Source organism: Typopeltis vanoorti, chromosome 20, assembly GCF_054136105.1.
Source record: "Typopeltis vanoorti isolate ZY-2024b chromosome 20, IOZ_Tvanoo_1.0, whole genome shotgun sequence".
Taxonomy (NCBI): domain Eukaryota; kingdom Metazoa; phylum Arthropoda; class Arachnida; order Uropygi; family Thelyphonidae; genus Typopeltis; species Typopeltis vanoorti.
Genome location: NC_143568.1, coordinates 86,633,053 through 86,646,783, shown reverse-complemented (window position 1 = coordinate 86,646,783; position 13,731 = coordinate 86,633,053). Strand labels below are relative to the sequence as shown.

Genomic DNA, 13,731 nt, shown 5'->3' with positions numbered 1-13,731 from the left:
CCTCCTGTATATGGGCCCAACATAAAAAAAAAATAAAAAAAAAGCAAGATTTTTGTAATTAGAAAGTGCATCTCGGGTTCAAGAATGTGCCTACAAGAAAACGTGTGTGTATAAGGTGGTAACTAAGTCACAAAGTTTTGTGGAAATATTATTACAAAACTTGTCTGTTAAGACTGTGAATGTGCACTTAGTTTAGCATAGAGAGCTGTACTACTGAGAATTGATATATAGTCAGGCTATATTTATGTCAGTATTTGAGGGAAAGATTTTAATTAATCTGTTACCACAGTGTGCAAGTATGTACATAGTTTATGTTTAATGAGTTTACCTAGTAATTGGGAGTTTTGTCATACAGATTGCATTACCTGTTTGAAAAAGGGTTAAGTGTGATAATTGCAAAATCTCTCTAGTGTAAATGTATTTCTTGTCTAGTAAAATAAATGTTTTTGTTTTGTAACTACCTGATCTGTTCTTTTGGCTAATGCACTATCTCCAAAAAATGCGAACCTGCAGGCATAATAAGATACTAATAGTCACAACTTGCTTATAGAGAATTAATATATATTTAGTGATTAATTCCTGTTTTTCCTCACCCTAACTTTCAAGCAATATTTATTAAAATTAGATGGCACAGTCGATAATAAATTTTCTAATTTGATTTGTATGAGAGTGGGGAACTGCACACATTAAGTGAACTTAGAATATAAAGTTTGTCTAATAGCAGGGGGAGGGAACAGAAATTAGTCACATTAAGATTAACCTTGAGAAGTTTATGTTAAAGTAGTTTATAGGCCTAACCTAAGTGAAGTTGAAAGAAGTAGTTGGAAAAAGTAAAGTTAAGTTTAAAAAATTAATGTTATTTAACAATGGTGCAGACATTTATCTAATTAACATATTATTTAACAGAATGACCAAAAGGAAGTATGAAGGAGGGAGTCAAATCTCATTTGAGAAGCAAAATGAGCAGAACTTGTTATAGAACAGAAATAAATTACAGAAAGTTGTGTACTAAGATAGTTAGTACACAACCTCTAGGATACATGAAGACAGGGTTTGATCCTCTCATGAGAGGACATTATTGTAAATTGACCCTTGCAGGCAAGCCCACTACCCAAGTGATTCTGGCTTGTCCATTCAAGACTACCTTTCTTGCAAAAACAGGAACCAAAGTAGTGCAACATTACCAGGATTCCCTTTCTGGATTTCCAGAGGTTGCATTGCATGGCTAAAAAGGTGGCAAACCATTGGGTCCCAGTGACTGTGATATGGAATACAGGATAGTAAAAAGGAAATCAGGAAAAAGTAGAGCAAAGAATACAGGAAGAAAAGCATAGAAAAAGAGAAAGAATGAAAGGGGAAAGTAACATCACTGGAGGACTCATCCACCAAGAGCAGGTCCCTCACATGGAAAGGTATCTTGGAGGAAATAAGGGATCTGGTGTTGGTGGATAAAGACTTAAAATTTTGGCAACACACTGAAATTGTGAGAAGAGTACAAGATTATGACAGCAATGTGTTGACATATAAACGTAATGAGATTATGGTTCCATTGTCGATGTCACACTATTCCATTTGTCCAATTTCTTCTACAACTCTTCTGAATATGCCCAAATCATGTCATTTCAAACACAGCTGTTTCTTCTTTCTGATCATTAACTGTATCTAGGACATTATTCTTCACCACAATGAACAGCAATGGAGATTAGACACAAAACAAACGCCATTACTATGAGGTAAGTGCATTACTGGCAATATGAGGACAGTGTATCAGGTTTATTAACTATTTGAATTCTTCTAGAAAAATTATTCTGTTATTTTATTAAGTATTCTAGGGTTGAATGTTTTGCAGGATGAAAGACTCATTTCTGGGAGGAAAACTTGCCACTTTCATTTGAGACCAACTCACCATCAGCTGAGAAGGCCTTAAAAGGTTTTTTGTGCCATATACAGCATTCAAACCAAGATCTTTCCAACCAAAGGGAATCACTGATATTGACTAAGCTATACAGGTTTTGTCCATGACAGCTTCATTATGTCTAGTAAATGCAATAAAACAGTAATCCATCTTTTTTTTTTCATTTGTAACACTAAAGGAAATAATAAAACAGTAAGTTTTTTGTCTTTTTTTAGGAGGGAGGGGGGGAATATAATAATTTATTTTGCTATTAATTACTGACAATTTAATTTATTTCATTTTAATCAAAATAACTGATAATGGTATTAAAGGGAAAAAAAATTGTCACTTTTGTATGCCATGCAAAAAAATCTAGTTATCTATAATGGAATGATCAAAATTATGTTATATGTTCAAAAAGAACCTAAACATCACTTGAGCAAAAGTTTTTTTCTTTGTATTCCTCGACATACAATGTATGCAAATTGCAATCACTTATACGTTCCTGTAACACATGGACCAGAGTGATACTGCCTTCAAGGCCTATTACACTGGTGTCCAAAACCTAAGGACAAACGCTATTTTTGAAGATTATAACTGCAAATTCAGATGAATCAGCTTGTGGCAATTTGTATAACTGATAATTTTGAGCAGAAAGCAGGTACACACTCAAATTTCTGAATTGCATGCAAAGGGGTCACATGATAGCACTCAGCAGGATAAAAGGCTGTGCTAAGCAAATTGCATTTGAAGGAAGCTCATTTCATGAAGGAAATAATTGCAAACTTGGATGTGTTGTAATATATCCAAGGCATCATCTAGATCAGCACTTCCCAAACTGTGGGCTGCAGCCCCCTTGGTGGCCTTTTTTTTTTTTTTTTTTTTTTTTTTTGTTGAGGGGGACCATGAAATAATGAAAACAAATTAAAAATGTTTTAAGACTAAGTGTGCCATGTCAAATGTGTAAGATGCTAAAAATGTAATATTTGCATTTGGGTTTTGCAATATTCGCTGTGTATGTTTAGTATTGAATATAAATACAATAAATATTATAATAATATATGTCTGTATTACGATTTTTTTTTCCAATGTCCCTGTGAAATATTTTAATTTTTCCAAGGGGGGCCTTTACATCCATAAGTTTGGGAAGCACTGATCTAGATGATTTCATGCAAGGAAGAATTACTGGAAACCTTGAAGGCCACAGAATTACTGATATTGCCAGAAAGTTTGGAATCTCATATAGCATTCTATCCAGGTTCTGGACAGCATTTCAAACCAATGGAATGAGTTCCAGTCATTTGCTAAGAGACTGTCCTTGCTCTACCACAGAGCATGAAGAGAAATTTTTGGTTACAACAACAAAATACCAACAACAGTCTACACCCTTAGTCAATCAGAGAATAGCTTGTCCAAGACTATAGTGATTTTAACTGACATCCAGAGAACAGAGCATGAGAGAAAAAAAAGTTGGTCTTTGTTGGGGAGTAAAACAGCAAAGTAAGAAATAAATACCAAACAAAAACTGTTGGGAGAAAATTTGGAAAAAAAAAAACATGGAGAAAGCTAATAATAACAGTAAGTAGCTGATGAAGTTCTGTTCAGGACATAGATTAGCCATTGCTAACACCATATTCCAATATAAAGATGTATATAAATTCACACGAAGAGAACCCACAAGAAATAAGAAAAGTCTTATAGCTATGATACTGTTGATAGTAATAGCTTGATGGTAGCTCAGGATATAAGAATATATACAGAATTTGACAAAGGAAAAGGGAGTGGACACCATTTAGTTTTGAGTAAAATTAAATGAATATCATATAGCAAAAAAATATGTAAGAAAGTTTTAAAATGAATCAAACCTGAGCAACTTTCAGAGGTGAGCTGTGGACTCAAATATGCTGCCCAATATCAAACATATTATTGGACAACATATGAAAGACTTTGAAAACAAAAACCAAACATTGAAATCTTGAAAAACTCTGATTCAACTAGAGGCATAAAGGGAGGTTGCTTGCAAGGACAGAAAAATCTATACTTTATAAGGGACTCAAGAAGTTAAAGAGGTATATTGAAAGTTCCTAATGAGTAAGTCAGCAAGTGCCAAGAATATACAGAAAAATGCAAAAAAAGCTAAGTGGTATAAGAGCAGTTACACAAAAGAAAACTGATGTGAAAACTGAAGATAAAGATACCAGATATCTGAAGTAATTATCCTGAAAGATTGATTAAGTTAAACAAACAGTGACAAAATAGTGGAATAAAATATTTGAGAGAAATACATATTAATACATGATGTAAAATAAAGCCATGTAGAAGTAATCAGAATTAGATTTGAAATAACACAGATAACTGAGAAATCAGGAGAATATAAAAATAATTTGCATTTAAGTTCTGTAGATCTTAGACAAAGCATACAACAGAGTGACAAGGGAAAAACAGTTCAAACCAGTATAATTATATTGTGTAAATACAACATTATACCAAGCAATACATATTGTATGTGTGTGTGTGTGTGTGTGTGTGTGTGTGTGTGTGTGTGTGTGTGTACAGTTACACCCCTTACGTACCACACAACTTACGTAAATTCACAGTTACATAATAAATCTACTAGTGCATATGAATGCGTTTGTTGCTTAGTGCAGGTGCATAGCTGAGGTTTTTAACTTGATAGACATGGCATTAGGAAAATTAGAATCGATGGATCTGAACAATGAGCGGTTCGAAAATGTTAGCCACCATATCTATTCTCATATGTCTAGCTACAAGGCCATCTATGAGGACAAGAAGCATGTGACCACACAATCTACTCTAGACATGTTTGTGAGATGCCGTTCACAACAAAGTCAACATGACAACTCAGACGACCCCGACTACCCTCAGCCTTCAACAAAGAAGGATAAAACTTCCCGTAGAACAGCATTCCTTAGAACAACCAACTTAGCTGTCACAAGACATTTTTTTATTTGAAAAGTGAATATTTCAGTTTGTTTTTATATTCTTTTATATTATGTATTTTTCATACTTTCATATTTACAGTATGTATATTATTCAAATACAATTAATAAATTTTTTTATAATTGATTTTTTTTAATCCGAAAATGAAAAATATCTGATTAATGGCAAAAAAATTAATGTAAGACAGTGGTATGAGTAGAATTGAACAATTTATTGTATCTACGTAATTTAAAAATTTGACTTATTTGTGTTATGTAAAGGCTTAGGGAACACATTATTTACGTAACTCGGGGTGTAACTGTATATATATTTTAAGTGGTAAGTCAGTATTAATAATTTAAGATGATATATGAGGATGATGTATATTCAAGGTGTAAGACTAGGCTGCACACCATCTCCACTCTTATTCATCATCTATATGGATTACATTAAAGAAAGAAAACAGCATTAAACCAGTGTATATGTATTAGGAGATATTCAACTCAGCTCTTTAAAAGGATGATGATGATGTTGTTGTTGTTATTATTATTATTATTAAGAGAGACCTCTATGGAATCAGGGCCTCATCATGGTAGGCCACATACTATGAGGGTGGTCTGAAAAGTTCTCGGCCTAACAACGAAAAAACGAATTTATGATTTCAAAATTATTTTTTATTTTTCAACATAATCTCCGTTAAGCCTAATACATTTATTCCAGCAATGCTCTAGTGCCATTATCCTGTCCCTGTAATGGTTCTCAGTAAGATCTGCAAAATACCCCTCTACAGCTGCAATTATCTCTTGATTGGAAGAAAAATGTTGACCAGCGAGGAAGAGTTTTAGTTCTGGGAACAGATAGAAGTCAGACGGAGCCTATACATCATCCTCATTTATCACCTTAAATTATTAATACTGACTTACCACTTAAAATATATATACAGTTACAATCCAAGGAATAGGGTGAACGTTCCAACAATTCATAGTGCAGATCCCTTAATTTTCCCATTGCCAAAGCACCTTTGTGGGCAGGTTACATTGTCCTGATGAAAGATGGTTTTTTTCTTCTGCAAACCTGGTCTTTTCTCATGAATTTTTTCGTCTAGTCTGGTTAAAAGAGCGGAATAATATTCCCCAGTTACTGTTTTACCCTTTTCAAGATAAACAAAATGCCTTTAGCATCCCAAAACACCAATGCCATGACCTTTCCTGCTGATGGAACCGACTTTGTCTTCTTTGGTGCTGAACAACCAGCTTCTGACCGCTGTTTGGATTCTGGTGTGTAATGGTGAATCCAAGTCTCATTCATAGTAATAAATCGATGCACAAAATCAGTTTTATTCTTGTTAAAACGCTCCAAGCACTGTTCAGAGATTTTCATGAGAGTGCATTTTTTGATCTGCTGTGATCAAGCGCAGCACCCATCTTGCACAAAGCTTTTTCATTTGCAATTCTTCATGCAAATGAAAACCTAACCTATCCTACACTTTCTTTTGAAATGCCTATAGTCTCAGCAATTTCACGCATTTTGACTTCCCAGTCATCCAATACCATATCGTGCACTTGATCAATGATTTCTGGTGTTGTTACACTTTTTGGACGTCCTTCACATGGTCATCTTCAAAGCTGGTATGGCCAAGTTAAACTCGGCAGCCCATTTCTTAATTGTCGAAAATGAAGGAGAAGAGTGTGCCCATAAACTTTTATGAACTTTGAATGAATTTCTTTTGGAGTTAAACCTTCTTTTAGAAAGAATTTTATAACCGCAACATACTCAATTTTATCCATTTCAAATACAGACAACCCTTTTGCTTCAGACAGCTGTACAAAACAAAGTACTGGATAGAATGACTTGCAATTTCACATGGATGCTTATAACAGATGGACCAACTTAGGAAAAAAAAAAAAAAAAAATCTTGTCGATAGTGTTGACATCTATGGTCGAGGCCAAGAACTTTACAGATCACCCTCATACATACACAAGCTGTCATTCTTGTTCTTGAATTCATTCACATTGTATGCATGTCTTGTCATTAAATGTGCACACAACATCCAATGGCAATCCATTCCAATCACGCACCACTCTATGAGAGAAAAATCAAGATCTCACCCCCTTCTTGACAGCATTCATTCTCAACTTCCAAGGATGCTCTCTCTTCCTATTCCCACCCTCTATAAAATGAAAAATTCCATCAACTGAAATTGTGTATGAGACTTTCAGAAGTTTGTAAGTGTCAATCATATCACCCTTCTTTCTCCAGTTTGCTAGTGTCTGCAGTCTACAAATTCTCAACACTCTTGTTTGCACTCTAGCCACTTTATCAGAATCACGATGGAAACCAGGAGACCAGTGCACAATAATCCAAATGAGGTCTTATCAAGGCCTTGTAAAGAGACAAAATGAAGAGGAATGGGCATATTGCTCGAAGACAAGATCAACGATGGACAAAAGAATATTCAATTGAATTCCACGAGAGAAAAAATGACCACAACGCTGAACCAAATCATGGAGGATTGATGATATCATCAGATTTGCAGAAGTGACATAGGAAAGGAGATCCATGGACAGACAGTTTTGGAGTAATCTTGGAAAGGCCTTCATGATGATGATAATACCTTCTGATCACTCACAATTAAGCCATCCTCTCCTGTGTCCTCTATACTTGATTTTCTCATGATTTCACCCTGATATGGATGAAACACCCTTATAAATTGATCACTGAATACCTCAACATCTTCTGCAGCAGCTACCATTCTACCATTTTCATGTATTAACATTATCTTACCATAATCATTCTTCCTTCTGCTTGCCATATGTCAAAAAAAAACTCGCAAGGATTTTTATTCACCTAATTTGCTCATTCTTGCTCATACTGCGTTGTTCTTACAAATTGAGTCATTCTCCTGACCTGCTCTTTATTATTATTATTTACAACATCTCCATGGAGTCCAGAGACTCATCACAAATCAACCATCACACACACAAATCCTATCATACCTCTCCTTCAATCCATTCATCATCAAGGAACTCACAATCAATTCTGGCAATCTATTCCACTCACTCACCACTCTCCATTCAAAAAATCTGGTCTGCACACCCTCTACTAACCACACTCCTACCCAACTTCCACAGGACGGCCCCTAGTCCTCTGACAATTTGTCATATATTGAGAAATTTCACTTGCATCAATTTTATAAAACCCCTTCAAGGTTTTAGGTGCAAAAGCCTATCTACATAGGCAAAATTATAAACTTTAAATGTAGGTAAATGTTAATTTCATTCAATCACTAATTTTTTCCTTATTTTGTTAAATAATTTAACTAGAAGCTATTATGGTATAATTCTAGGAAATGCACTGCTCTCTGATAAATGAGAAATCAATAATATTATGATTCACATGTCATGTCACTATCATCACAGGAAGAGGCATTAATTGCTTTCCATCATCATTATAGAGGTGTTTATCATTTATCTTTAGAATTGTGTTTAATTTTTTGCTCATGTCATACTTTTTTTTTTTTATATAGCAATTGGGATTTGGCAATTCTTATGATAAATGTTGTTGTGCCCCTCCCCATTCCCTATTTTTCTTTGTGTCCTGTTTGTTGTATTAATTTTGTTTTTTATGTACTTGTTTTTTTTTTATTATTTAAGATTTTGTTTTCATTTTCTGATATAAGTTTCTGAATTTTTAATGTTTGTTTTTCACTTTTTTTGTATTAGTTTATAATGGTAGTGTAAACATTACCATTACAAACTTTTTACACTTTTATTTAGGGGGGGAGGGGTATTTATTATAATGTGAGTGATATTATTTTTTGTCTGTTTATTTTCAGCTGTGATTGGGTTTCTTCTAAGAGAAGCTAGAAGTGTTTGGTTTCTTGTTACTAGCATTTCTGGTTCTGGCTTTTTTTTTTTTCTTTTTTTTTTTGTGGCTGTATCTATTTTTGAAGGGGTGATATATTCGATTCACTGACTTTAAAAGGTCAGATTAGCTCTTGAGAACCAGAGATGTTTGATTCTTGGTATCTATGTTTCTTGTACAGGGTTTTTGGTGTTAGTGCAGACATCTCTATTTCTGGAGGCATGATATGTTCATTCATTTTAAAAAGTCAGATTAGCTTTCGATAGGTATTTTGCTCTTGGTACCAGTCTTTCTGGTACCCCTAACTTTTTGGTGCTGAAAGGTTGATATATTGATTGACTTTAAAAGATTGGGTTAGTTTTAAAGTCATGGTGTTTTTTCAATATCTGTATTTGTGCTGCTGATATTTATGCTGGTTTGTTTATTTTTCTAGTGGGGAAGGGAGGTATTTTGTTTCTGATACAGGCAATCTTTGCTTCTGACGCAGGTGAGATTACTGTTTGTCTGGTTGTGTGATATATCAGTCTCCCTGCCTTTAAAAGGTCGGATTAGCTCTTGAGGATCAACAGGGGTGTTTGGTTCTTGGTACCAGTGTTTCTGGTGCTGGCTTATTTTAGTGTTTATGTGACACGTGTTCATTTCACTGACTTTAAAATGTCAAATTAGCTCACAAAACATAGGTGTTTTGTTTATGATAGCAGCATTTCTGTCACTACTGACTTTCTGGTATACTGAAAGGATGATATGCTGGTTGACTTTAGAAGGTCAGGTAGTTATTGAAAGTTTTTCCACTTGGTTATACTATAAATTAAAGATGCCAAGAAATTATATTCTTGATTTAATCCTTTATCCAAGTGTAAGCAAACATAGCTTGTGCCTGAAGTATTTTCAGTACTGAGCAACTTGTATGTAGAAGCCTATGACTTCACATCACTTGCCTTAGTATCCCATAATGCAAAGCACATATCCTTAAGGGCATGTATAATGCTATGCATTATGGAAAGGGTCATGTCCGTAAGGATATGTGTTTGCATTATGGGATACTAAGGCAAGTGATGTGAAGTCATTAGTTTCTACTTACGAGTTGTCCGGTCCTGAAAATACTTCAGGACTGATGGTTAGTTCAGTCATTTGACTTTAAATGGGCAGGTTAGTTTTAAAGTTGAGTTAATTTTTAAATGATCAGGTTAAAGTATCAGAATGACTTTATAAGGTCAGATCAGGTGATATTTTAAAGTTAGTGAAAATACAGATCATTGCATCCCTTCAGAAACAGATACAACCACATCAACAACAAAAAGTCATTACCATCTGTATATTATTCTGCTATTCTTCTCTTTACTCTGTTGTTATTGTTGTTGACATCTTCTTGGTGTTGTTTGTAGTCTAGGAAATACTCTACAGATGTTGAAAGGACAGCTGATGTCTTCTTTTCAGTTTTACATTTCTTATTCTTGCGTCACTTTGTGTTTCTTTTATTCCTTGTGATATCTTAAGGGCCATGAGCCCTTGAGAACAAACTTGATTTTTAAAGTCAATAAAACCAACATATCAACCTAATCATTCTGAAATACAGTAGTTCCCCCCCCCCCACACACACACGTCAGATATGTTCCAAGACCCTCTGTGGATACCCGAAACTGCATATAGTACTGAATCCTATATACATTATGTTTTTTCCTATACATACCTACGATAAAGTTTAATTTATAAATTAGGCACAGTAAGAGATTAACAACAATAACTAATAATAAAATAGAGCAATGATTTAGTCACCTTGGTTCCTTCTTGATGGGGAGGAGGTGGAGAGGATCCAGAGGCGAGTGACTAAGATGACAGCAGGTCTATGGAATGAACCATATGAGAACAGGTTGAAGATTTGTGGGTTGCAGAAACTGGTTGATAGGCAGAAAAGGGGAGAAAAGGAAGCACTTTATAGCTTCTCTTTGACATATCTGAATTGCCAGCATCACTACTCTTGCAGTTTGGGCCATTACTAAGTAAAATAAGGGTTACTTGAATCAACTGTTGTGATACCACAACGGTTGATCTTATAACTGAGATGGCTATTAGACTGACTAATAGCATATACAGTAGTGTGGATACACTGGACAAAGGGATGATTCATGTCTCAGGCTAGATGGCACAAGATTTCATCATGCTACTCAGAACGGCATGCAATTTAAAACTTATGAATTGTTTATTTCTAGAATTTCTCATTTAATATTTTCAGAATGGGGTTGACCATGGGTAACTGAATCGAAAGAAAGTGAATGCACAGATAAGGGGGGAACTATTGTAGATACAACCATAACACTTTGCAAAAAGCTGGAACCATCTATACATTCTTTTGCTATCTTACTCTTGAATCTGTTGTTAATGTTGAGGTACAGTATACTGGTTGTATTTCCTCTCTTCTTGCTATTGTGTGGAAAATCCTATAGATGTTGATGGTATTGCAGGTACATCTACTGTGGGTTTTTCTTTTCTTTTCCTTTTTTTAATTTATTTCTTGTCTTTCATGAAACATTTTCTTCTTAACTGATCCCAACATATCAGGTAAATGCTTGTTGTTTACTTGTTTATGTTAAGAAAATTATATTGAATTGCTTTTTTTGGATGTTTCTTTTAATACTGTTGTTTTATTTTTATTATTGTTTGACATAATATTATTATGTTCAAACCTGCATCCTTTTGGCTGGAGAGTGGATACGCTAACCACTGGGCCAACCAGCCTGGCATCAATCACATTTGTTTTATCTGACTAATGTATTGCTCACATGGCTTTTTTCGGACTTCTTGGTTGTCACTGCGCAGTGAGTTTCCTAGAACGATCTGACTACGGCTCTACTTTCATAACCAACTACATCATTATGGTCTTGATAAGCAAACAATACTTCCTACATTTTAATTATACTTACCGAAAGGCTTGAATTTAGAATCAACAGTAAGTAATTTTCCCCAAACGCAATTCTGTCCTTGGAAAGCATTCTCTTCTTGAGAAAACGGCAAATCACTCAAATCTGCAGTGGACATATTTCAAGCTTTATTTAAAAGAAAATAAAAAAATTATGACAATAAAATAAATACTTCGCGTGATATTTGTATCGACAATTCCAGAACAAATATAATTTAAAAAAAATAATAAGTATACGCTACATGCTCACAGATTAACTTACAAACATACCCGCCAAGAAGTTTCAGTTTCCTGTAACGTCGACCACTGAGAAAAATATCAGGATATCCTTCGTGCGATTATTTGTTTTCAAAATATCGCCACAATCCGCCCAAAACAACATCATTTTGTGCTGTTTTCCTTGTCCCAAAATATTACAAACAGCATCAGGAAAAGTAAATATGAAATTAGTATGAAGATCATTGAAATAAATGTGGAGGTAAACTAAACATCTATATTGCGTGAACTGGAAAAACGGCTGAAGAATATGCTATTCAATTGGAAAAGACGCTATTTCCATTCTCATGCTAAAAAGAATCTTTACATGGTAATTTTGAACTGAAGATGAGTTGATTTCATATAGAGTTCAAAATTTTAGTCTGAGACCTCTACTTCTATGTGAAAGAAGCAAACTCACCTTCAGTTAGGATATACACACAATTTTTGTCTCTTAAGACAAAAATAGTATTGGAAGGCTGTAATAGCATAATGCTAAATTATGTAATATATTAAATGGTGTAATGTGGAATGTGTAGTGTACAGATGATGAGTGACGTACCGTGGAGTGACTTTCCGTGATGAGTTCCTGGATACCATGAAGGTGTCAGGTAATAATAAATCCAGTAATTATTTTCATTAGTAGCCCCTAGTAGTTATCCTCTAGAGCTTTTTATATCCCAAAGAGAATAAGCAGAAGTCCCTTAGATCTAACAAAATTTTGAAAATATGTCAGCAGCTGGGCTTTACCCTCACCATCACTAAAAGCTGAATTCATAGCTTACTGATTATTGAATGGCGCAGTGAAATGAGTACGACAGACGCATTTTGCCATCTCATGATGCCAGATTCGTATCATTGTCACAAATAGTGTGCGTTTAAATACGAATGTTAAAAGCATGATTTCGGGTAAGAAAAAATATTTGCCTAGATCAGAGATTGACTAACCTCGCAAATTGGCTAGGAAAAGATCAATAAAAGTTGCTAAATAGACGATGGGGATCAAACCTAATAAACCTTTCTTTTGGCAATCTAGCATTATGGAATTGAAAATGCTGCAATACTGCCTTCGTTTGACACTCTTTCGTCATCATCAGGAAATTCATGCAATGTTTAGGTGGCATGCATACTGAGCATTGACACGATACAAAAAAAAAATATATATATATGTATATATAGGAACAATAAGAAGAAAGATAGAAAATAAAAGAAAACGTCTCTCTTCCGTATTTCTAATCTTGTATACAGTAATAATAATAGTAGCCATGTATGAAACAATATTTTATGTGCCAAAGATTGACTAATACGAGAACCGTTGAAGTGTAAAACAATTTACTATAATGGACTAGAATCAAACCTATAAAGTCTTTGTCAGCCGAGATCTCTCGTAAACTGTGCTTGAAGCATGCACATGTATGTGATTACAAGAATTATTCTATAAATAAAAAACCATATAAAGCCTATTAATTATCAGATATTTATATTATCAGTCACAATTTTGGGTAGTGATGACATCGATCCTTTATTTTCTAGTTTTGTTATGTCATCTGAGTCAACCATTTCTTCTGCAGTTGCTAGGGATGCCAATCCAGATTACTTAACATCTTTATCATCTTGTGTCTCTATGGTATCACCTCTTGAATCTGATGTCAAGGTAGAAACGAAAGATTGCGCAGTCCATTTGTCTTCTAATATATCAAATGTTTTGTTTGTATTAATTAACTCGTATAATCACAGACGTTTTAGTGTAATATATGATGATACATCTGGTTTGTATAATATCCCAAGTTTAAGTGATCAAGTCTTCCCAGTTAGGTGCGATCAGTTTCATAGGGAACATACGTGTTTCATTCAGCCATA

The 13,731-nt window shown here is 34.4% G+C and overlaps 1 protein-coding gene across 1 annotated transcript in view; it reads right to left on the bottom strand.

Moving 5' to 3' along the window:
- The window catches only part of LOC150095633 (serine/threonine-protein kinase Chk2-like), a 266,187-nt gene extending 254,452 nt beyond the window's left edge, over positions 1 to 11,735 (bottom strand). The window contains exon 1 of the mRNA XM_090409930.1: positions 11,621 to 11,735. Coding sequence (XP_090266056.1) covers positions 11,621 to 11,735 — 115 coding nt within the window. The remainder of the gene's footprint in view (positions 1 to 11,620) is intronic.
- Between the last annotated feature and the right edge of the window lie 1,996 nt (positions 11,736 to 13,731).